This window comes from Rhinoderma darwinii, chromosome 2 (assembly GCF_050947455.1).
Source record: "Rhinoderma darwinii isolate aRhiDar2 chromosome 2, aRhiDar2.hap1, whole genome shotgun sequence".
Lineage (NCBI taxonomy): Eukaryota > Metazoa > Chordata > Amphibia > Anura > Rhinodermatidae > Rhinoderma > Rhinoderma darwinii.
Genome location: NC_134688.1, coordinates 307,629,737 through 307,656,661, shown reverse-complemented (window position 1 = coordinate 307,656,661; position 26,925 = coordinate 307,629,737). Strand labels below are relative to the sequence as shown.

The 26,925-nt window shown below is 41.6% G+C and overlaps 1 protein-coding gene across 3 annotated transcripts in view; it reads right to left on the bottom strand.

The window, feature by feature from the left end:
• ANKS1A (ankyrin repeat and sterile alpha motif domain containing 1A) overlaps nt 1-26,925 on the bottom strand; it is a 248,160-nt gene that overhangs the window by 131,014 nt on the left and 90,221 nt on the right. For all 3 annotated transcript variants that reach the window (XM_075853521.1, XM_075853522.1, XM_075853523.1), the window contains 4 exons: nt 25,762-25,849; nt 2,926-2,969; nt 2,710-2,830; nt 2,003-2,367 (listed from right to left, as the gene is read on the bottom strand). In XM_075853521.1, the coding sequence (XP_075709636.1) occupies nt 2,003-2,367; nt 2,710-2,830; nt 2,926-2,969; nt 25,762-25,849 (618 nt within the window). The remainder of the gene's footprint in view (nt 1-2,002; nt 2,368-2,709; nt 2,831-2,925; nt 2,970-25,761; nt 25,850-26,925) is intronic.

The window sequence follows — 26,925 nt, the reverse complement described above, 5'->3', positions numbered from 1 at the left end:
CAGAAAACAGCAATTTTTCCATAGTTTCTTATTACATTTTTTACGGCGTTCACCGTGCGGGTTAAATAATGTAATAGATTTATAGTCAGGGTCGTTACGGACGCGGCGATACCAAATATGTGTAACTTTTTTACTTTATTTTGTTTTTTTAATAGTAAAGCATTTTGTAAGGGGAAAAGCTGGGTTTATCATTTTTTTCACATTTTTTTGAAATTCACTTTATTAAACTTTTTTTTTTACTTTTATACTAGTCCCATTAGGGGACTTTACTATGCGATTCTCCGATCGCTATTATAATACACTGCAATACTTTTGTATTGCAGTGTATTACTGCCTGTCCGTTCAAAACGGACAGGCATCTGCTAGGTCATGCCTCCGGCATGATCTAGCAGGCATTCATTAATGGCAGACGTGGGGGCCTTTATTAGGCCCCCGGCTGCCATAGAAGACACTGACACTTGGCGATTGTATCGCCGGGTGTCGGTGGGAGAGAGAGGGAGCTCCCTCCCTCTCTCCAAAACCACTCAGATGCGGTGCACGCTATTGTGCACCGCATCGGATGGGTTAAACGGGTGAGATCGATACTAATATCGATCTCACACGGCAGAGCAGGGACGCTCCCTGCCCTCAGCTGCCTCTAGTAGCTGAGAGCAGGGAGATTTGACGCTCCCTGCTCTGTTTACTTTATCCTGATGCAGTGCCGTACATATGCATCAGAATAAAGCCCGTTAGTGGCCGCCGTTAAAAGGCATATTGGCGGTCACTAACGGGTTAAAATACCAGCATTAACAAACCTTAAAGCACAATCCTAGCCTGTGCAATTTTACAATAAGTAGTTTATTAGGATTAGTCAATAGGTTAGAAAACTAGCACCTACTAGGCAGAAAATAGTTCAGAACATCTTATTTGCCACCTTAATGCCTCTCAGCAGTTGGTTGAACACACGGCTTAACCCTGAATGTTTATTTCAATAGAGACAGGGTACTAAGACGCTGCCAGACACCTCTAGTTACGGCTTATCTTTTGTTGGAACAAAGGATCAGGCATGTTGAAACCCAACTAGCCCTATCTCTTTTCCCCCTACATGTTCTGTGGGGAGGGGGGGGGGGGGTGTCGGGATGCCCTTATACATAAGATTATTGGTGGGTTCGGACGACTTTGGTCTATGGCCATCTTTGCTCATGAGATAACACTGGGCCTTACGTTTAAAACTTTTTCTGAGCCAGTTTTAAAAAAATTAATAAAACAGCGCTGAAGAAAGAAATTCTCCACGTAGAGAGAATTTGAACTATCATGCCTTTATTTTAATAAACACATTATATATCCAGTTGTCACAATTAAAGAATCTTCATAAACTACAGGGTTTCAGACCGTACTGGACACAATCTAATAGAAAAACAAAACTCTGAATTTCAATTATTTTTACACAATATTAATACTATTTTGAAAAATAATTGCCCAAACGTTTCCAGACAAGCAAAAATCATATGTATATGATTACACCCACATGCCCAAGCATAAGAAGATAGTTCGCTGACAGCAGGAGAGAAGATGGTTTCCCAGAACTTTATGACCAAGCAATTTATGTTCACATACAGTTCATATCCGCCACCAAACCACAAGAATGGACAGCACTAACGAAACAAAATATAGAAAATGCACAACCAAGCAGACACCCTGAGTACCAGCAGACCCCAGAAGACTGTCCTTACGTAATGTCTGGGTAGAGATTCTGTGACCAATTGGTGGTTCTGCTGGAAGAGCAGAATTGTTAGAGCGATCTATTGAAATAAACCCCACAGTACAGTATTCATCGCAAACCAAAGCACAGACTGTTAATCCGACATAGTAACGTTGGTACTAGAAAAACATTATTTTCTTTCCAAACCACAATGTGAAATAGAAAAGATAAACATGCCTTCCTCTTTTCTGTGCTTAAATAAACTCCCCTTTACGGTCAACTCACATTTAATTTAAGTGTCTTCCCATAGCTCTGACTGACCTCATCCCACTCAGATGTGAAGGAAGGAGACTTCTCTAGCCTTTTCTTGCTGCCCCCAGATGCACAATTGCTGAAAGACTCGCTGCGGTTCCAGTCTTCTCCATCACCAGCAGCTGGGGGGGAACATGTTAACAGGTCCGAATCAGATTTGGAAAGGCTACGGCGAAGAGGCAACTCCATGTGTGAGGCAGCACCGTTTCTTCCACTATCTGCGCAGGGAAGTTCACAGGGCACCAGCGGATCTCGAACTTCACAAACTGGAGAAGAACCATGCAGAAGTCCAGAGAAGTGCTGAAGCATGTGGGAATCAGAACTGTCACCTGAAGCTAAACTCCAACCCCCTGAACTGTTTCTCCGTTGCCCACCTGAAAGAGGTCAGAAACAGAAAACTCTGTAAGGTAGAAAGAAAGATTTTTAAAAAAATGAAGGAAGAAGACCCTGGCACAATAAACATTGCGACTAGTAGGAAAAATACAAACCAAGGAGAGAAGACCATCCAACAGGGTTGGAGTGTAGCTAACAGAAAGATCAGAATGTGCGTCTAAAACTAGAATTCCAATTCTCCTAAAACACAGTCAGCAGCAGAATTAGTGACAACAGCTTAACAGAGACTGCTATTGTTCTATCCTGATCTCTGACATTTAGCGAATAGTGAGAAAATCTAAACAGAAGTATGTTTGAGGATATGTTTAATAATTAGTTCTTACTGTTCAGCCTTTCAGAGCCATGCGACTCTCCTTCAGAATGTCCACTGGACAAATCAGAAGAACCGCGGCGGTTTGCAGGGCGGCATGAATCTTGGGGCAGTGTTGACAGTCGTGCTCGAACCTAGAGATAAGATTATATTAAAAACTATGGTCATGCGTGTTAACAGGTTACTACAAAGACATTTTGAAACTCAAGATTAGTGTAAAATTTCTTACCCGAGGCTGAGAGTTACCAACATCCCCTTGCAAGTGCAGCAATCCTGTGCAAAACACACACATGGCAGTTGGTAAAAATAAAAAATTTTAACACGGAGGCTAGATATAGTTACGTTTTAACAAAAGAATGGGGAATTACAACTATCCAGATATAATTATCAGGATAAGGAATCCTCAAGGTACAATAAACGGAGCGCTCCTTTTTTCAAATAACTGATAATTATCAACTGGCAAAAAAAAACAAAAACATGAATGGCATTACCTGCACTTGCTCTAGTAACAAAATATAATATAAATATATTTCAATAGGGGTGTTATAGTAAAAAAAATACACTTTGGCCCCATGCACACGACCGTGCCCGTAATCACGGTACATGATTATGGGAACAGCCAGCCGTAGGCAGTCACCCGCATTTGCGGGCTGTGCTCCCGTTATAAGTATGGGAGCACGGTCCGTAAAATCAAAAAAACAGGACATGTCCTATTTTTTACGGATGATTTCTATTGGCCCGGACACCATCCCGTAAATATATGGGAAGATGTCCATGGCCAATAGAAATTAACGGGTCCATACTTTCAAACCACGATTAAAAAACCAAAATTACAGTCGTGTGCATGGGACCCAAGATACTTTCATTATTAAAGATGCCCAGGTGCTGTGTTATGAACTGTAGTCACGTGATGCACTGGCCACCGTTCACATTCAGAAGTAGTGACGTTTCGTATTTTAGCTGGGTCCACAACATATGGAACCTCACTACAGCCCTCTCAACCGGAATGACCCCAAACGAATGGTCATAGATCTCGCGACAATTCCTGTAACCAGTACAATGCCCAAGAAGCCTGCACCCTCGGATAGTTCAGCTATCATGTTCCTATCACTGCAGCAGATCGTTGCTGTGCATGCCTCCTAGTGTCCAGTTGTCCTCCCTTTTCATTAGTCTTCTGATTTCCCCCCCCCCCACGCATTACACCTCTCTCAAATCCAGTATCGGATGCCCCCCCTCCTACTCAAAACTCACTTACTTGTCTTCTGCCTTCCAGTGAGATCGGATGACTTTCACCTGCCCACTTCCCCTCAGCTCTGTCAAAGTTGGTAAATACAGGGATTGGCTTTTTCCATTCAATTACCTCCCCTTTGTAACGTACGTGACAGAAGGAGTGACCATAGCAAACAAACATGGCTAAATCAACATAAAAACATTCTGCATAGTGCCAATCTCTTCTGTTTAGGTTTTCACGTCCAGGTCAAAACAAGGATTTTGCCGCAAAGCCGCATTTTGACCACGACTTGTAAAACCAGCCTGGCCTTGAAAGAAGGAACTTTGAAGTGGGGATTCATGTGAATCTTAATTTCCCCGCTTCTATTTAAGTAGAGAGGGACCACCCGTCATTTGACAGTGGCACACGTAAACAACAGCGCCTCAGACAACAGTCATAACACAGTCAACAGCAAAAATCTAAGGACATAGGAGGCAATGGTAAGTAAAATTAATGGGCATACAGGTTCGAATTACTTTTCGTTTGACAAGTCAGAAAACCCTTTTAAAGGCAAGGACTACATAGTGACTTTGGCAGCAACACACTTTGCTCGGCCAAAGATCGCTGTGTTGTTGCAGTGTTACTCTAGCTGTATCGCAATAATGAAAGTGAATGTGGCCGCAATGCCACACACAGGACAAGAATTCTATCAAGTTTGGATTTCTTGCAACGGTTGTATTGTGGTCGTGGCAACCTGCGGGTTGCAAAGTGGCCACATTTGCTTTCATTATTGTGATGCAGTCAGTGCGACAATGAGATAACACAGAGATCTTTGGCTGTTCGACCTGTGTTGTGGTGATTTCGTAGTTTCTTCAACACGTGCACCTGAGAACTTGGACATGTGTGGTATGTATGAAATCACACATTACAGTTTTTGTGAAGTACATTTTGTTTTCATAAGGGGTCTGTTTGAGTATGCATTTTAGTCACAAAGTTTATTTTTCATGCACTTTTTAATGTTTTATGCCATTGGGAGTATAATAAACCAATTGTTCAATTTAATCGAAGTGTGGCAGTATTACACTATCGTGGATCCATTTATCCGCTCACTAGGACCTGCACATCAAAAATATCCCAGCAAATTAGGCTGGTGTTTTTAGCCTGCTTGAGAAACTACATATAAGGGGCCCGATGCTTACATCAACTACAGATCCCTTTAGAATGATAAACGCTATACATTCACCTGCTACGCTGTTAAAAAGTCACTGGAACACATAGTTATTGTAGTTTTGTTTTGCTTGTACTAGGAATACGCTTTTTCATATCGGTGATTCGGCAAAATAAGTGTGAATGACTTAAGCTTGTTGAATAAGCTGGGAGACCAGAAAATGCAACTATGAATTGGGGTGGTAAGCACTCAGGATGGCGTGCATTGGCATCTGTACTTTGGGCACAGGAAGAGAACTAATCAATGGCTGCTCCGCAAGAATTTCCATTGCCTAGCCTATATAAGTAGAGAGTCGGATATTAAAAAGTGGAGCCACCACGAGATAAAGTACTAGTAAATGCACGCTATGGGCATAGATTCTTGGCAACACTTGCTTCATATGCAAATATTGGGTAACACTGGCTTCGGGTCAAATGTTAGGCAGTGCCTGCTGCAGTCACAAATTTTAGGCAGTTCCTGCTTAAGGCGAAAACATTAGGCAATGTCCACATGAGGTGCAAGTTCCAGTCACTGCCCACTGAGGGGTGCATATGTTCGCACATTTTGGCCAACGACAGCCACTGTGGCAAGTTTTTGCCAAACACCGCAATGGTGGAAAGAGTTGGGCAACGACTGCCACAAATCCAAATTTTAGGGGATTATTAGCACAGTCACACGTTTTAAAAGACATCTGGCACAGATCCAACTCTTCTGCGACATTTGGCATGGTAGCAAATTTGTGGTTGATTTGTATGACGCTCCTTCAGGGCCAAATTAAAAACATCCATGGTACCTGCAACATAAATTTCTGAAGTAGAAGAAGAATGTGGCCAGGTAGAGAAACCTGATTCTTAACTAGTGGCATCCCTGGACACTAAGGGGCTATATGCAGCACTTTAGCTTTAAAGAGACTCTGTCGCCACATTATAAGTGCCCTATCTCCTACATAAGGAGATCGGCGTGCTTTTTATTTAGAAAAAGCATCAATTTTTACCACGTTTGGCGTGATTTTAGCTTTATGCTAATCACTTTCTTAATGCCCAACTAGGCGTGTTTTTATTTTAACCCAAGAGGGTGTTGTACAGAGGAGTGTATGACGCTGACCAATCAGCGTCATGCACTTCTCTCCATTCATTTAGTCAGCGCATAGTGACACTGAGTTGTTCACAATGTGCTATCTTATGCGGACACATTTACATTACTGAAGTGTTTAGACAGTGAATAGACATTCCTTCCAGCCAGGAAGGGATGTCTATTCACAATCCCGACACTTTAACGTTTCTGTGGTACTTACAGCAGAGCAAGCGTAATCTCGCTGTAAATGACAGGTTATTGTCAGGATTGTTGACCCAACTCCAGCTGATATGAACCAAACTCTCTCTGCCCTGTCAGACACATTGAAGGTACTGGCGGCCATCCATACGTGTCAAACCACCCTGACCACGCGCATCGAGGAAATTAAAGTAGATATTTCTCTTTTACACCAGGATGCACAACACACTAGAGAAATAATGACGGATATGGAAAATAGAGTCAGTACCCTGGAAGACCAATCCCCACCATTCACTAGATGTCTTGGTCTCACCAAACTACATCAACATCTGGACAATCAAGAGGACAAACTGAGGCGCTGTAATTTTCTTTTTTAGGCTTGCCAGAGGGGGTACGGAGGGCTCCTCCCCTGAATCCTTCTTAGAAAATTTGCTCATTACCACTTACAGCAGAGAGAACTTTTTGGTTATGTTTGCGGTGGAGAGGGCACACTATAGTTTATCCAAACCTTCAGAGCCTCCACCGTGCACGTTCATTGCCAAACTCCTCAACTACCGGGACAGGGAAACTATCTTTAAACTCACAAGAGAAAAAGCATCCATTCCATATGCCAACTCGCAGATTTTATTTTACCCTGACTTCTCCAAGCTCAAGGACCTCTATCTTAAATATGCTGTGATGTACCCTACACGGCTGAAAGTTGGCAGATCACATTTCTTCACCACTCCTTAGAAAGTCCTCGACTGGTTAGAGGCACAGCCTCGTGGTCAAGCTGGTCCTCTTCGACATCTGGATTTCTAATTGCTGACACTTGTAGCTGTGTATCTATACTGCCCTGCACTTTCAAGCTACTGGAATACTTCTAGTCTCTGACATACTATGTTGCAACTGCAGGCCATTCTTTCACTGCCTGGACACCTTCATTTTCCTGAATCTTTTTTCTACCTGGGAGGGGCACTCTTTCAAATGCAATTCGGTAGTTTCTGCCAATAGTTTGTGCTGCTGTTATTGCAAAATGGTTTAAGGGATCCAAGTTTTCATGTCTGTGTGAATAATTGCAGGGTGAGGGGAGGGGACTTGTTTTTTTACATGTTTGTTTCCACAATACATATAATTCTTCTATTTCTTTTTAGAGCTCAGGTACAAAATGCTACTTATCTACTGGTCTGTCCGGGACGGTTGGGCCTAGAATTGTACTTTTGCCCTTTAACCCCATGCCTCATTTTTCAAATCTGACATGTTTCACTTTATGTGATAAGAACTTCAGAACGCTTTTATCTATCCAAGCGATTCTGAGATAGTTTTCTCGTGACACATTGGACCTTGTTACTGGCAAAATTTTGTGAAAAATTGCCAAAATTTGTATTTTTCTAACTTTAAATGTATCTGTTTCTAATTAACATCCCCCATATGTCTATTTCAGATAGGCATCGTTTTTTGAACTTTATTTTTCTAGGATGTTACAAGGCTTAGAACTTTAGCAGCAATTTCTCACATTATCAATAAAATTTCCAAAGGCTATTTTTACAGGGGCCAGTTCAGTTGTGAAGTGGCTTGGAGGGCCTTATATATTAGAAACCCCCTATAAGTCACCCCATTATAAAAACTTCACCCCTAAAAATATTCAAAACAGCATTTAGAAAGTTTCTTAACCCTTAATGCCTCATCCACGCAACCGTTGTGCCACTCGGGCCGTTTTTGACCGCATCCGAGTGGCACCCGATTGTCTTTGCGCACCCATTCACTTTAGCAGGTGACTTGGGTCCATGAAAAATGGTCAGAGTCTCCTATCCAAAGAAAGATAGAACATGTCCTATCTTTCCTCAGATCACAGACGGGACTTGGACGGCACACTCTGTCATGTGCATGAGGAGTTAGAGGTTTCAAAAGAATGAAAGCAAAATAGAGGTGAAATTCACAAATTCATTTTTTTTTTATTTTTTTTTTGCAGAAAGTCATTTTTAATCCATTTTTTTTGTAACACAAAGTTTTACCAGAGAAACGCAACTCAATATTTATTGCCCAGCTTCTGCAGTTTTAGGAAAAATCCCACATGTGGCCCTAGTGTGCTACTGGATTGAAACACAGGCCTCAGAAGCAATTTTATTATGTCAGGTTTGAAGGGCTCCTGCGGTGCCAAAACAGTGGAAACCCCCCCCCCCACCCCCCCACAAGTGACACCATTTGGGAGACTACACCCTCAAGGAAATTATCTAGGGTTAAAGCAAGCATTTTGACCCCACAGGTTTTTTGCAGAAATTATTGGAAGTAGGCCGTGAAAATTAAAATCTATATTCTTTCAAAGAAAATGTAGGTTTAGCTATTTTTTTCTCATTTCCACAAGGACTAAAGCAGAAAAGGCACCACAACATTGGTAAAGAAATTTCCCCCGAGTAAAACCATACCCAACATGTGGTCATCAACGGCTGTTTGGACACACGGCAGGGCTTAGAAGGGAGAGAGCGCCATTTAGCTCTTGGAGCTCAAATTTAGCAAGAATGGTTTGCGGAGGCCATGTCACATTTGCAAAGCCAATGAAGGACGAAATAAGGGAACACGCCCAGAAAGTGACTCCATTTAGGAAACTACACCACTTGAGGAATTCATCTAAGGGTGTAGTGAGCATTGACCTCACAGATGTTTCATAGATTTTATTATGAAATGTTAAATACTTTTGTGTCAAAAAAGACAAAAGTATAATCAATAAGACGTAGCTTTAGCGCAAATTTTTCATTTTCTCAACAAATAAAGAAAAAAAGAACCACAACGTTTGTAAATAAACTTTTTTGGTATACGCAAATACCCCATATATGGTCAAACTGCTGTTTGGACACACGGCAAGGATCAGAAGAGAAGGAGCGCCATTTGGCTTTTGGAGCACAGATTTTCTGGCTTTTGCAAAGCCTCTTAGGTACCAGTACAGTGGAAACTACCCAAGAATGACTATTCACGAAAACTACAACCCTTGAAGGATTCACCTAGGTGTGTAGTGAACAATTTGACCCCACATTTTCTCAACAAATAAAAAGGAAAAAAAAAAGAACCACAACATTTGTAAAGCAATTTCTCCCGAGTATGGCAATACCCCATATGTGGTCATAAACTGCAGTTTGGGCACACACCAGGGCTCAGAAGGGAAGGAGCGCCATTTGTCTTTTGGAGTGCAGATTTAGCTGGATTGGTTCCTGGTCGCTATGTCGCATTTGCAAAGCCCTTGTGGGCCCAAATAGTGGAAATCCCCCAAAAGTTACCCCATTTAGGAAAATACACCCCTCAAGATATTCACCTAGGGGTGAAGTGAGCATGTTAACCCCGCAGGTGTTTTGTAGAAATTAGTGTGCACTCGATGTTGCAGAGTGGGATTTTTTTCCATAGATATGCCAATATGTGGTGCCCAGCTTGTACCACCATAACAATACAGCTCTCTAATTATTATGCAGTGTTTTCTGGCTTTAGAAACACCCTACAGGTGGCCCTAATCTTTTGCCTGGACACTCAACTAGGCTCAGGAGTGAAAGAGTACCATGTGAAGTTGAGGCCTAATTTGGCGAATTACACATTATTGGTTCACAATTGCAGAGGCTCGGATGTGAAATAATAAAAGAAACCCCTCAGAAGTGACCCCATTTTGGAAACTACACCCCTCAAGGCATTTATTAAGGGATGTAGTGAGCATTTTTACCCCACAGGTTTTTATTTCCAGACTTATTGGAGCTGTTTTGTTTGCGGGACGAGTTGTAGTTATTATTGGTACCATTTTGGGGTACATGCAACTTTTTGATCACTTATCCTATTTTTTGGGAGGCAAGGTGACCAAAAAACAGCAATTCTGGCATAGTTTAGTTTTTTTTTATACAGGGTTCATAAGGCGTTATAAATTACATGTTAACTTTATTCTGCGGGTCAGTACGATTACTGCGATACCTAATTTATAGCTCTTATTTGTTTTACAACTTTTGCAGAATAAAATTACTTTTGTAAAAAAAATTTCGCCATGTTGGGAGAACCATACGTTTTGAATTTTTTCGTCGACTGTATGAGGGCTTGTTTTTTGCGAGACGAGCCACGGTTTCTTTAAGTACCATTTTTCGATAAATGCGACTTTTTGATCACACTTTATTTGAATTTTTGTAGGGCAAAGTGGCCAAAAGACAAATTCTGGCATTGATTTTTACGTTGTTTTTTTTACACGGCTCTGCGCGTGGAATAAACAACAATATTTTTATAGTCCAGGCCGTCACGGACGAGGCGATACCAAATTTATGGTTTATTAATTTTTTTTAATAATAAAGGACTGGTTTTATTTTATTACTTGAAACATTTATTATATTTTTTACAACTTTTATTCACACTTTTCTTTTAATCCCACTAGTGGACTTGAAGGTCCAACTGTCAGATATTTTTTTTTCCCTAATACATTGCACTACCTATGTTGTGCAATGTATTAGATCTGTCAGTCATTCACCAACAGCAAGCCGATTAGGCATCGCTTCCAGGCGGGGCCTAATCGGCTTCCGTAATGGCAGAGCAGGAGGCCATTGTTAGGCCTCCTGTTGCCATAGCAGCAGTTGGTTAGCCCTGCGATTGCAGAACAAAGCTGTGGATCTGCTGCCACCCACTAAGATGCAGCGATCGCTTTTCGATCACTGCATCTAAGGGGTTAATGGCAGGGATCAGAGCTAACTCCGGTTCCTGCCATTACAGGTGGATGTCAGCTGTACCATACTCATCTGAGACGGCGCCATCTTGCCGACAGCTGTGAAAGCATTTTATGCCCCGCCTCTGGGCAGGGCCTGGAAGGTTTCCATACTAGGCAGACCGGGAGGCCACTAGTAGGCCCCCAGTTGCCATTGCAGCCACTGGCTCTCCGCCAATTTCATTGCTGGGGTGCTGATGCGCTGAAAACACCTTAAATGCATCAATCACTTTTGACCGCTGCATTTAAGGGGTTAATGGCGGGGATCGAAGCTAACTTCGGTGCCCGCCATTACAGCAGGGTGTCAGCTGTAAGATACAGCTGACATCCAGGGATGATGGCACAGACTCCGCTTCTGAGCCGGTGCCATCCATTTGTCATAAGTGTACGACAATTTGCGGGAAGCACTGGCTTTCCATGATGTATACTTACGACAAATGTCGGGAAGGGGTCAATAAGTCTTCTAGCCTAGTATCTTTTTTTAACATGGAATGTTAGAGGCCTTAATGACCGAATTAAAAGAGCCCTTGTGTTTCGATATCTACAAAAGCTTGACTGTGACATCATATGCATTCAGGAACCCACATGACTGGAGACAAACTCAGTCTACTTAATAGACCTTGGATTGGTTGGTCATATCCTTCCACATTCACTAATTTGGAATCCCATTTCTCCAGCTCCCTTCTCCCTCCACTCTCTCCTTTTAGCATTCAATAATGCGGATGCCTGGAGAACTAGAAACCCTCATACCAGACATTATTGCTTCACCCGTCAATTTGATGCCCTATCCCGTATTGACTTAATGCTAGTACACACATCCCTTCTGACAGCTGTAGACTCAGCGGAGTATCTCTCCAGGTCTATCTCCAATCACTCCCCTGGCCGTTTTCGTCTTAAACTCCCAAATATACCCCGGAAAAATCACTGGCGATTGAACACCTTTTGACTGAAAATTCTCCCCCCCATCTGATTATTTCCAGACTAAGTGACATCAATTTTTCCTTGACAATGAGGATAGTGCTTCTCCTTTGGTTGCGTGGAACTCCTTCAAGGCACATGTACAGGGGGAACCATCTGTGGCAATTAATGATTTGAATAGAGGTTTGGCACATAAACGTAGGCTGGCTAATGCCGCTCTTGCAGCTTGAATTCCAATATATCAATGATCCGACCGGGGATCATAAGTTGGAATGGCTTTGTAGGGTTTGTTTATATCACACCTCCTTAACCCCTTAACGCACCAGGACGCACCGGTACGTCCTGCATTGAAGTGCTTTAAGGCACCGGGACGTACCGGTGCGTCCTGGCTAAAAACGGTCACCCTGTCAAAGGACAAGGTGACAGAACTGTGCCGTCAACTGTTTATGACAGTTGATCGGCACAGTAAGACGGCAGGGGACCATTCACAGCGGTCTCCTGCCGGCGATCGCTGTGATTGGTCAGTCAAAGCAGACTGACCAATCACAGATCCATGACGTGTGTATGTGATGGCGCTGGCTCAGAAGCTGAGCCAGCGCTATCACCTCCTGTAATTAGCTGCGCAACACCCCGCTGTAACAGCCAGGACCGGAGCTAGGCTCTGATCCGGCCGATTAACCCCTTCGATGCATCGATCAACGCGATCGATGCATCGAAGTGTCTTGTAGCCTGTCGGCAACCACGATCGTTGCCACGGGCGCGGGTGTCAGCTGTTTGTCACAGCTGACATCGTGCCCTAATGGCCAGGACCGGAGCTTTGACTGCATCTAAGTGATTAGATCGTACCCTATGGTTGCTAATGACAACCATCGGCACCCGCGGGTGTTCCGATGGTGCTATGGCAACTGTAGCCTAACAATCGCTTCCCAGTACGGAAGCCTATTAGGCCCCGCCGGGAGGCGAAGCCTAATAGGCTTGCTGTCAGTGAATAGCTGACAGCTCTAATACACTGCACTACGTAGGTAGTGCAGTGTATTAGAATAGCGATCAGGGCTTCATCCCTTCAAGTTCCCTAGTGGGACAAAAGAAAAAGTTAAAACAAGTTAATAAAAATGTTGTAAAAAAGTTTAAAAAAAATAAGTTTCATGTTAGAAAACACTAGAACAGCCTTTTTTCCTATAAGTCTTTATATTATAGGAAAAACCAAAAAACATTAAAAAAAAAGTGCACATATGTGGTATCCCCGCGTCCGTAACGACCCAAACTATAAAAAAATTAAGCTATTTAACCCGTACGGTGAACACCGTAAAAAATTTTTTTATAAAAAACTATTCCGGAATCGCTGTTTGTTAGTCGCTACCCCTCGCAAAACAGAATAAAAAAAAAAAAGGAATCTAAAAGTTGCATGTACCCCAAAATTATGCCATTAAAAACTGCAGCCCGTCCCGCAAAAAACAAGCCCTCCCACCATTTTTGACGGAAAAATAAAAAAAGTTATCGCTCTCAGAATATGGTGACACCAAAAATAAATTTGAAACAAAAGTGATTTTATCATGCAGACCCTGCAAAACATAAGAGAAACTATATACATATGGTATCGCCTTAATCGTACCGACCCGCAGAATTAAAATTGTCATTCATAGCGCATGGCTAACGCCGTAAAAAAAAATTAATAAAAAACATCAAAATTGCAGGTTTTTAGTCACCTTGCTTGCCAAAAAAATGAAATACAAAAGTGATCAAAAAAAAAAAAAAAAATCACATGTACCCCCAAATGGTACCAATGAAATCTACAGATTGTACCACAACAAATAAGCCCTCACCCAGCTCCGGTGGAGGAAAAATAAAGAAGTTTTGGCTCTCAGTATATAGCGATGCAAAATGTGCAGAGTCTCCAAAAGCGGATAAGATTGGCTGCCATTTATCACTGCGACAGCGACCACATGTCTGCGGATTATTATTTATTTACCCAATTATTATACCCTCTTATTATACCCTGATGTTCTCCGCATAGATTACATGTACCCCCACATCATAAACTCAAATACCAGTAATACCACAAACAGAACAACTAGCGAGCAAAATCCACGCTCCAAAAGCCAAATGGCGCTCCCTCCCTCCTGAGCTCTGCAGCGTGCCCAAGCAGCAGTGTACGTCCACATATATGGCATCGCCATACCCAGTAGAACCCGCTTAACAGTTTGAGGTATTTGTCTTCAGTGGCACGAACTGGGCACAAAATATTGTGCACTAAAATGGCACATACCTGTGGAAATTTGAAATTTTCACTTTGCACCATCCACTGAGCATTCATTTCTAATAGAAAAAAAAACCTGTGTGGTCAAAATGCCTTCAGGGGTGCAGTTTCCAAAATGGGGGTCACTACTTGGGGGTTTGTTTTACTATTTGACCCCAGAGCTCTGCCATTGTGGGCTAATGCTGCGAAAATTACCAAAATAGGCCTCACATGCGCCTTTCACTCCTAAGCCCTGTCATATCTCCAGGCAAATGATAAATGCCTTGAGGGGTGTAGTTTACCAAATGTGGTCACTTCTCATGGTTTTACATTCTACTCTGGTACCTAAGGGAGCTCTGCAAATGCGACATGTCAACCGTACACCAGTCCAGCAAAATCTACGCTCTAAAAGCCCAATGGCACTCCCATTTTGAGCTCTGCCATGTGCCCAAACAGCAGTTTAGGGCCACACATGGGGTATTGCTGTACTCGGGAGAAATTGGGTAACAAATTATGTGTTGTTTTTTCTCCTATTACCCCTTGTGGGAAAAAAAAATGGGTGCAAAACTACATATTTTTGGGGAAAAAAATAATTTTTCAATTTCACTGCCTCATTCTAATACAATCTATGAAACACCTGTGGGATCAAAATGCTCAGTACACCCCTAGATGATTACCCTGAGGGGTAAAGTTTCCAAAATGGAGTCACTTTTCAGGGGTTTCTACTGTACGGGTACCTCAGGGGCTCTGCAAATGCGACATGGCGCCCAAAAAACAATCTACATGCCAAGTAGCACTCCTGCCATTCTGAGCCCTGCGGTGTATCCAAGCAGCAGTTTATGACCACATATAGGGTATTGCCAGACTCGGGAGAAATTGCTTTACAATTGTTGGGGCGCTTTTTCTCCTTTATTCCTTGTGAAAATGAAAACAATTCAACATTTTAGTGGAAAGAATGTAGATTTTCATTTTCACTGCATAATTACAATAATTCAGCAAAAAAACTGTGGGGTCAAAATGTTCACTATACCGCTAGATAAATTCCACGAGGGGTATAGTTTCCCAAATGGGGTCACTTTTGCCGGGTTTGCACTATTTTGGCCCCTCAGTGGCTTTGCAAATGTGACATGGGGCCGCAAACCATTCCAGCAAAACTTGAGCTCCAAAAGTCAAATGGCGCTCCGTCCTTTCTAACTTCCGCCATGTGTCCAAACAGCAGTTTATTACCACATATAGGGGAATTGCTGTGCTCAGAAGAGTTTGCGTTACAAATATTGGGGTGTTTTTTCTCCTTTATCTGTTGTAAAAATGAAAAAATCTAAGCTAAAACTACATCTTATTAGAAAAAATGTAGATTTTCAATTTCACGGCATAATTCCCATAAATTCAGCAAAAATTGTGTAGGGTCAAAATGCTAACTATACCCCTTGAAAAATTCCTTGAGGGGTGTAGTTTCCAAAATGGGGTCACTTTTGGGGAGTTTCCACTGTTATGGTCTCTCCAGGGCTATGCAAACACGACATGGCACCGAAAACCAATCCAGCAAAATCTGCGCTCCAAAATCCAAATGGCCCTCGTTCCCTTCTGAGCCCTGCCGTGGGTCCAAACAGCAGTTTATTACCACATATGGGGTATTGCCGTAATCGGGAGATATTGCTTCACAAATGTTGGGGGGGCTTTTTCTCCTTTATTCCTTGTAAAAACTAAAACCTCGTATGTTTTTTCCGAAAAAAAATAGATTTTCATTTTCACAGACCAGTTCCAATAAATTTTGCAAAAAACCTGTGGGCTAAAAATGCTAACTATACCTCTTAAAAAATCCTTGAGGGGTGTAGTTTCCAAAATGGGGTAACTTTTGGGGGGTTTCCACTGTTTTGGCACAAGACCTCCTTAAACCTGACATGGTGCCTGAAATATATTCCTAAAAAAAGGAGGCCCCAAAATCCACCAGGTGCTCTTTTGCTTCTGAGGCCGGTGCTTCAGTCCATTACCACACTAGGGCCACATGTGGGATATTTCTAAAAATTGCAGAATCTGGGCAACAAATATTGAGTTGCATTTCTCTGGTAAAACCTTCTGTGTTACAGAAAAAATTTATTACAAATGAATTTTGTAAAAAAAATAATTATATTTGTAAATTTCACCTCTACTTTGCTTTATTTCCTGTGAAATGCCTAAAGGGTTAAAATAATTTCTGAATGCGGTTTTGAATACTTTGAGGGTGCAGTTTTTAAAATGGGGTGTTTTATTGGGGGTTTCTAATATATAAGGCCCTCAAAGCCACTTCAGAACTGAACTGGTCCCTGAAAAAATAGCCTTTTGAAATTTTCTTGAAAATATGAGAAATTGCTGCTAAAGTTCTAAGCCTTGTAACGTCCTAGAAAAAGAAAAGAATGTTCAAAAAACGATGCAAACATAAAGTAGACATATGGGGGATGTTAACTAGTAAGTATGTTGTGTGGTATTACTATCTGTTTTACAAGAAGATACGATACATTACAATTTAGAAAAATGCAGATTTTTGCACATTTTCTCTAAATTTGTGTTTGACAAATACATATTGAATTTAACTACGAAATTTTCTCAGTATCAAAGTACAACATGTCACAAGAAAAAATCTCAGAATCGCTTGGATAGGCAAAAGCATTCTGGAGTTATTACCACATAAAGTGACACGTCAGATTTGCAAAAATCGTCTGTGTCCACAAGACCAAAACAGGCATAGACACTAAGGGGTTAAATAATGAGGCACACAAAAAAAATGCTTTTTTTATTTTATTTCAAAACAATCATTATGAACACAATGAAAAATGTGGTAAGCTTTTGGCTTGTATAGCGAAGGGTGATCGGGAATCCCCTGTGATATCACTACTTCAGACTTCAGATGGCACCTAGTCCTCTGACCCACAAGTAATTCCGACTGCCTTTCTCTCATATTATGAAACACTATATTCCTCACACATCTCTGCCTCCTCCACAGAAATAGCTGAATATCTAGAGCAGGTGAACATTCTCTCACTATCGACTGCCCACAGGGATTATTTGGATGGCCCATTACGTTGCAGGAGATGGCTTGCCTATTGCATTTTACAGGGCTCATGCTGATTTTTTTGGCTGCTCGTCTCCTGGATGTTTATCAGGTGGCATTGGACTCTGGAGAACTGCCCGGCTCAATGAGGGAGGCTATGATAGTTGTACTGCCTAAACCGGGTAAAAAAAACAAAAACGTTTACTCCTCTGGACTGAAATAAAACTCCTGGCAAAGCTTTTGGCTAGACGATTAAACACGGTTATACTGACTTTGATACACCCGGATCAGACAGGCTTTATGCCTGGCCAAGCTACAGTCATTAATCTTCGACAGTTCACTAATTTGCAGACCACTTATGAAGATGTTGGCTCTTGGATCGTAGTTTCCCTGGATGCCGCGAAAGAATTTGACGCAATAGAGTGGGCTTTCCTATTCTTAACCCTTGCGAAATTTGGATTTAGACCCAAATTTATAAAATGGCTTAAAAAATTATATTCTTCTCCATCCTCTCGAGTGATAGTAAACGGCTGGACTTCGAACCCCTTTCCTTTGTATAGAGCCCTCTTTCCCCTTTACTAATTGCACTGGAACCTCTCGCAGAACCCCATATTATAGGTTTCAACCTCTTCCCCCCCCCCCCTTACAAGTAAAGGTTACATTTATGTAGATGACACTGTCTCGCAGACCCTAGGGTTTCCCTTCATGTGGTACTCTCCATAATGACGCGCTTTGGTTCAATGTCTGATTTATCCATTAATTGGTCCAAGTCTCATATTTTACCATTGGATAGGTCAGCTCCTGCTGCATTGGCAGTCTCTACCCCACTCCTCTGGTCAGCCTCTATTACTTATCTTGATATACAAATCTCTAGATCAGTTTTTGAATTTTAGACATTGAATATTACCCCCTTAATCTCTTTCTTACACGCAAACATTTCCAGATCGAGCCAATTGCTCATAACCCCTGCTACAAGAGTGAGTTTAGTTAAAATGACTCTTATGCCTAAAATCCTGTATGTACTTGAGCATTCCCCATATATCTCCCAGCCCGTTTATTACAGCGTATCGAAAGTATTCTCACTTCTTTTGTATGGAATAATGGTAGATCTTGGGTGGCAAGTCGGCACTTATACGCCCCATGGGATGAAGGGGGCGTCTCTTACCGCAATGTTAAATGGTACTATATTGCTAGTCAAATGTCTCATCTGGCGCAGCTGGACGTGCAGATTCTACTCATCACCCCATTCAATTTCCATTATACTCACCCTTTACGTGTTTTGTTTTGCTGCTGACAGCATACCGGTAAAAAATTGCGTGACCACCCAATCTTGAGTCAGGTGTTACTGGTTTGGGATGTGTCCCAACGCTTGTTTTACTCTACTGGCTTCACTAGGCACACACCCTTATGGCACTGTAGAGCTCTCCCAGATTTATTACAGCTCTCCCTTGACATCCCCTGGCACAGGAATGGTATTTGGTAGATCTCTCACCTGTATTTTGACTCTAGTATTAAGCCATTCCCAGAGCTACAGGGAGAATATACCCTCCCTTCCTCCCAATAGTTTTCCTATTTAAGAATCAAACATGCCCACATGACACAGTTGGGCTCCGGGGGGGGGGGGATAACGTAGCAAAGCTTTCCACTCCCCAACTTCATGCTTTCCCCTCCTATTAAACACTTAACCCCTTAAGGACGCAGCCTAGTTTGGGCCTTAAGGCTCAGAGCCCATTTTTCAAATCTGACATATTTCACTTTATGTGGTAATAACGTCGGAATGCTTAAACCTATCCAAGCGATTCTGAGATTGTTTTCTCGTGACACTTTGGGCTTCATGTTCGTGGTAAAATTTGGTCGATATATTCAGTCTTTATTTGTGAAAAATTGCAAAATTTAGAGAAAATTTACAAAAAATAGCATTTTTCAGAATTTAAATGCATCTGCTTGAAAAACAGACGGTTATACCACCCAAAATAGTTACTAGTTCACATTTCCCATATGTCTACTTTAGATTGGCATCGTTTTTTGAACATTATTTTATTTTGTCTTGGACGTTACAAGGTTTAGAACATAAACAGCAATTTCTCATATTCTTAAGAAAATTTCAAAAGCCTTTTTTTGAAGGTGCCAGTTCAGTTCTGAAGTGGATTTGAGGGGCCTATGTATTAGAAACCCCCATAAAACACCCCATTTTAAAAACTAGACCCCTCAAAGTATTCAAAACAGCATATAGAAAGTTTTTTAACCCTTCAGGCATTTCACAGGAATTAAAGCAAAGTGGAAATGAAATTTGCAAATTTCATTTTTTCTGCTGAATTTCAATTTTATTCAATTTTTTTTTAGTAACAGAGAAGGTTTTACCAGAGAAACACTACTAAATATGTATTGTCCAGATTCTGCAGTTTTTAGAAATGTCCCACATGTGGCCCTACTGCGCTCATGGACTAAAACACAAGCCCCAGCAGCAAAGAAGCACCTAGTGCATTTTGAGGCCTCTTTTTTATTAGAATATATTTTAGGCAGCATGCCAGGTTTGAAGAGGCGTTGAGGTATCAAAACAATGGAAACCCACCAGAAGTGACCCCATTTTGGAAATTACACCCCTCAAGGAATTCATTTATGGTTTTTGTTATCATTTTGACCGCACAGTTTTTTCACAGCACCTATTTGAATTGGGCTGTGAAATGAAAAAAATGATATTTTTTCCAATAAAATGTCATTTTTGATCAAATTTTCTTATTTTCACAGGGAACAACATACCCCATTTTGTTGCCCAATTTGTCCTTAGTGCGGCAATACCCCGTTTGTGGTGATAAACTGCCGTTTGGGCCCATGGGAGGGCTCAGAAGGAAAGGAGCGCTATGTGTTTGTTGGAGTCCAGATTTTGCTGGATTGGTTTTCGGGTGCCATGTCGCATTTGCAGAGCCCCAGAGGTATCAAAGCAATGGAAACCCACCCGAAGTGACCCCATTTTGGAAACTACACCCCTCAAGGAATTCATTTATGGTTTTTGTTATCATTTTGACCGCACAGGTTTTTCACAGCACCTATTTGAATTGGGCTGTGAAATGAAAAAAATTATATTTTTTCCAATAAGATGTCATTTTTGATCAAAATTTCTTATTTTCACAGGGAACAACATACCCCATTTTGTTGCCCAATTTGTCCTTAGTGCGGCAATACCCCATTTGTGGTGATAAACTGCCGTTTGGGCCCATGGGAGGGCTCAGACGGAAAGGAGCGCTATGTGTTTGTTGGAGTCCAGATTTTGCTGGATTGGTTTTCGGGTGCCATGTTGCATTTGCAGAGCCCCAGAGGTATCAAAGCAATGGAAACCCACCAGAAGTGACCCCATTTTGGAAACTACACCCCTCAAGGAATTCATTTATGGTTTTTGTTATCATTTTGACCGCACAGTTTTTTCACAGCACCTATTTGAATTGGGCTGTGAAATGAAAAAAATGATATTTTTTCCAATAAGATGTCATTTTTGATCAAAATTTCTTATTTTCACAAGGAACAACATACCCCATTTTGTTGCCCAATTTGTCCTTAGTGCGGCAATACCCCATTTGTGGTGATAAACTGCCCTTTGGGCCCATGGGAGGGCTCAGAAGGAAAGGACCACCATTTGGCCTACTGGAGCTTTTCTGGTGCTAAGTCATGTGTGCAGAAGCCCCTGAGGTACCAGTACAGTTGAAACCCCCGAGAAGTGACCCCATTTTAAAAACTACACCCCTTAAGACATTCATCTAGAGGTGTAGTGAGCATTTTGACCCCACAGGTACTGTGTAAAAGATAATGCGCAGCAGATGGTGCAGTGTGAGATTTGCAATTTTATATATGTATATGCCATTTCAGTGTCCAATATAGTGTGCCCAGCATGCGCCACCGGAGATATACACCCCTTAAATTGTAATGTGGGTTCTCCTGGGTACGACAATACCCTACATGTGGCTGTTATCAGCTGCCTGGGCATACGGCAGGGCTCAGAAGGGAAAGATGAGGGGGGTAAGCTGTGCGGAGTGCATCAGGGTAAATTAAAAATCAAGGGATGTATGATACATTTTAAAACAATCTTTTATACAGAGCCCTGGTTTTTCGGGACACGTGTCACATTGGTATATTGTGTTCTTCCTTATCCCCCTCTTATAGCAGACTCTGCACCTCTTTTGACTCTTTCCCTTTCCACCGGTTTGGGGACCTTCTCCTGGAAAGTGTTGCCCTGGTACGATGCGTGTGGCCTCGCTTCCAGAAGTACTGGGTGCCCCCCCTTCCTGGTCCCTAAAGATTAGATCTTGAAATTCCAGGAAAGTTCCCCTCTGGCCTGCACATCGACGTAGCACGTACGCATTGTACAAAGCCATCTGTATGATGTGCCCGGCCAGCTTCTTATACCACACCGCATGGCGCTGTAGGGCTTCAGGACTTGATTTGACAAGTCCATCCCTCCCATGTACCTATTGTAGTCCAGGATGCAGTCTGGTTTGGGGGTGGCCTTTCCTTCATATATCCTAAACCTGTAGGTATACCCTGATGCACTCTCGCACAGCTTATACATCTTCACGCCATACCTTGCCCTCTTACCTGGCAGGTACTGGCGGAATTGAACCCTCCCTTTAAAATGTACCAGGGACTCATCAATAGAAAAACACTTCTCGGGGGTGTATGCTTGGGAAAACCGGGCACTGGAACGGTCTAATAGGGGTCTCCGTTTATACAAACGGTCAAAACTGGGGTCATCTCGGAGTGGGCACGGCTCATTATCAGTATAATGTAAGAAGCGAAGTATTGCCTCATTTATTTATTTTTTTAGGTTCCAGTTCATTTCTGAAGTTGCTTTGAGGGGCCCATATATTAGAAACCCCTATCAAACACCCCATTTTAGAAACTAGACCCCTCAAAGTATTCACAACAGCATTTAGAAAGTTTATGAACCCTTTAGGTGTTTTTACAGAAATTTAGAGCAAAGTAGAGGTGAAATTTACTCTTTTTATACCATTTTTTTTATAACACAAAAGGATTTATCAGAGAAACGCAACTCAATACTTATTGCCCAGATTCTGCAGTTTAGAGAAATATCCCACATGTGGCCCTCGGGCGGTAATGGACTGAAGCACCGGCCTCCGAAGCAAAGGAGCACCTAGCGGATTTTGAGCCCTCTTTTTTATTAGGCACCATGTCCGGTTTGAAGAGGTCTTGTGGTGCCAAAACATTGGAAACCCCCCAAAAGTGACCCCAATTTGGAAACTAGACCCCTTGAGGAATCCATTGTAGTTTTCATGGGGTGCATGCAGCTTTTTGATCAGTTTTTATTCCATTTTTAGGTGGCGTGGTGACTAATAAACAGCAATTCTACTATTGTTTTTGTATACTTTTTTTTTTTACAGCGTTCACCGTGCGCTATAAATGACATATTCACTTTATTCTGCGGGGCGATACGATCACGGCGATACCAGATGTTTATAGTTTTTTTTTATGTCTTATGGCGTTTGCACAATAAAATACGTTTTGTAAACAATCATTCACTTTTTGTGTTACCTTATTCTAAGAGCCAGAACGTTTTTATTTTTCAATCAATAAAGCCGTGCGAGGACTTATTTTTTGCGTAACGAACTGTAGTTTCCATCAGTACCATTTTTCGGTACATGCGACTTTTTGATCTCTTTTTATTCCATTTTTTGGGAGGTGAAGTGACCAAACAATTGTGATTGTGGTACGGTTTATTAATATTTTTTTTTACGGCGTTCACCGTGCGGGATAAATAACAAAATAATTTTGTAGCTCAGGCCGTTACGGACGCGGCGATACCAATTATGTATAGTTTATTTGTTTGTTTATATATTTTTATTAATAATAAATGAGTGATAAGGTAAAAAGTGGGACTTTTACTTTTATTACTTTTAAAACTTTTATTTTCTTATTTTTACACATCTTTTTTTAACTTTTTTTTTACTTTATTACTTTGTCCCACTAGGGGACATGAGGGCAGGAGGCCCTGATCGCTATTCTAATACACTGCACTACATGCGTAGTGCAGTGTATTAGAACTGTCAGCTACTCACTGACAGCAAGCATAGTGGGTCCTGACGTTGTCAGGACCCACTAGGCTTCAGTCTATGGCATAGCCGGACGCCATTGTTTGGTGTCCGGTTGCCATAGTCACCATCGCCGGCCGCTATCGCGTAGCAGGCCGGCGATGGCAGCTTAACCCCTAAAAAGCCGCGATCTCTATAGAACGCGGCTTTTAAGGGGTTAATCAGCGGGGACACAGCGATCGGTCCCCGCTGTAGGAGCTGTGACAGCTGCTGAACAAGACAGCAGCGTCACAGCTCCTGTATGTGTCGGGAGGACGGCCGAAACGGCCGTTACTCCCGTGACGTACTATTACGGCATGGAGCGCGAACGATACAGCTGCCATGACGTAATAGTACGTCAAGGAGCGGGAAGGGGTTAAAGGGAAGATGTCATTAATTTTTTATTTTTTTTATAATATTGCTTTTAATGTAATATTTTCAAACATTTTATTAAATTGTGTTCTCATGTTTTACTTTGTTTTCTGACTTTTACTTCTCTATGGGGGCTGCCATTTATTTTTCATCTCTGTAGGTGTCGATTAACGACATATACAGAGATGGAATACGGCACATACAACCCCATAGTGAATGCGAACGGGAGCCGTTCCATTCGCAGTTGCGTGCGCCGTCCGTGTGGGAACGGCGCATGCGCCGCTCCCACATAGACCAAAACTAAAGCTCGTTCGTAGAGCGACATCTGGCGCCATTTTCATGTGGACCGGAAGCCGCTGCCGGACTGTAAGATGACGACTTCCGGCCATATGTTCAACGAAGCGAAGGCCAGCGGAGGCGGCAACAGGAGTAGGTTAATTTATGTTCGTGTATTACTATCTGCCAAGCCCTGTATCTACATTCAAACCCCTCCCTCTCCTGGCACTAGCCAGAAGAAGGGAGGGGGGATTGTGTGAGGATACTAGAAAGAGTGTGTCCACCCCAAATTTGCAGCATAAATCAATGAGGGTGCTTTAATACATTGCAATGCTGCAATTTTGGGAACTGCTCCCTCTAGTGGCCAGCACATGGAAATTTTATAAATTAGAATCTAATTTATAATATTTCCTGACTTGTGAAAAAATTAAAAAACAATGTGTAATCACTTAAATAGTAATAATTGTTTAACTGAAAAAAAACAAAACATTTCTAGCGACACATTCCCTTTAATGTCTAATTTTGACCCACAAAATTGGAGAATCTATGCTCTCCCCACAGAAGATGAAATGGGAGGGAGATCTGGGTCCATTGACTGAGGATAAGTGGGATAGAGTGCTCTACTCCCCTAAATCTGTATCATATAACTATAATGAACGGCTCTCACAATTCTTACATAGTGCATATTATACTATTTCCAGACTCCACCTATTCCGTCCTGAGTACCTTGATGCATGCCCTAAATGTAGGCTTACTTCGGGCACATTTTATCATGTGATGTGGTCCTGCCCTAAGATAGCTGGAGTCTGGGATCAGGTGATCAATTTCTGGACGATGAGATGGGGCATCCTGTCCTGCTGTGCCCCAAGGCTTGCCTTTTCATTCCTGACCCTGTGGAATCTGACTCACGTCATATCCATATTTTTCTCATGGAGACAATATATTACGCCAAGAAGTTATTAGCTCTAACATGGTTGTCTTGTCGTGCTCCTAGATTTCTAGAATGGCTGTCCATTGTTAGTGCTATGCTACCTCACAAGAAATGGTTATACCAACATAGAAACTGTCCTCTCAGATTGACTAAAATATAGGACCGATGGCTTCAATCACCTGTCTCTATTTGTTACTCCCAGCCCCCTACCCCTTAACTGTTCTCTGCCACAGACATGGTTCCGATTTGGCTCATATCTTAGTTTTTGTTTTTTTTTCATTCCATGTATACACACTTTTTACTTTATATGATGTATAGCTACTAGTCCTGATCTTTCCGCAGAATGCTACCTGTAGATCATATTTGTGTTGCAACATTATACACTAGTACCTGTGGAAACTGTTTGAGTTCCTAGTTAATTCTTTATGCTAGGCTTTAGGCCGAAGTCAGCTCTGCGCACTGGTTCTTAGATATTTGGGGATTGTATACTTACCAGTTGCCCTATTTGCCTTATACTGCCTTGTGTATAACAATTCTTTCATCAATAACTCGTTCAATGCCCGAATTGATTGAAATGTATTACTTTTCTGACGCATTGCTTTACTGTATTGCTTTGTTCTTTTGTATTTACATTTGACATGGTGTTTGAATATCATATGCGCTGTGTGTGATTTTGTCATATTACAATAAACTGTGAATTAAAAAAAAACAAAAAACAAAACATATCTAATGAACATAAGTGCCAAAGGCTAACCTGAAGTAAAAATTTTTGTCAAAGTATTGTCCATGTAAGTTATAGAATATGAAATCGAACATTATCTTTTAGCACTGAAACTCTTTACCTTGATCATCTGGTCTTTTGGTCTCAGCAGTGAGTAGTAGTTCATAGGGATTCTCCTCCTCCCGACTAGTGTGTATATTACTATGGACCTTGTAGGGAAAATAAAACAACATACTTAGAGTTATCGCTGGACGCACATGGCACAAACTATACTTCTCGTGCACAGAGCAATAATATAGCTAAAACAGGTTGGATGCTGGGAGATCAGGAAAGAGTTTCCCTGTAAAGCTGCTCATTAGCAAATTAACAATTATGGGAAGTATCCAGAGTTTCCAAAGTATAAACCTGTATTGTGTGCATCAGTGCATTACTTTATAAACTAGTCACAGAAGCTATACAGATGACACATTTAAAGGGAATGTGTCTCAAATTTAAAAAAAAAAAAAAAATTAACTTTTTATTATATTTTTTACGTTTTTCTTTAGTATTTTTTTTATTCTTCCACAAGGTGGAAAGTATTAAAAATGAAATAATAATTGGACATATTTTACGGTCACCGTTGTGACAGGGTTCCGTAGTTTCGACGGAATCAATAGCGCAGTCGACTGCGCTATTGGTTCCGTCAAGAACAACGGAACCCTGTCACAACGGTGACAGACGGAAACCATATGCAAGGTTTCCATCTCCATTGAGTTCAATAGTGAGGGAAACGGAAGCGGAGGTTTCCATTTGCCTTTCAACTGAGGGCTTACCCCGACGGAAACCTCCGACAGAACCCCTGACCGGAAGGGCAACGGTGATGTGAACAGGCCCTTATTAATATACTTCTATCTATTAAACTTGTGGTACATCTAGATAGAGTGGCATGGTTATATAGTCCTTGTTGATATATATATATATATATATATATATACACACAGTGAAGGAAATAAGTATTTGATCCCTTGCTGATTTTGTAAGTTTGCCCACTGTCAAAGACATGAACAGTCTAGAATTTTTAGGCTAGGTTAATTTTACCAGTGAGAGATAAATTATATATAAAAAAAAAAAAAGAAAATCACATAGTCAAAATTATATATATTTATTTGCATTGTGCACAGAGAAATAAGTATTTGATCCCTTTGGCAAACAAGACTTAATACTTGGTGGCAAAACCCTTGTTGGCAAGCACAGCAGTCGGACGATTTTTGTAGTTGATGATGAGGTTTGCACACGTTAGATGGAA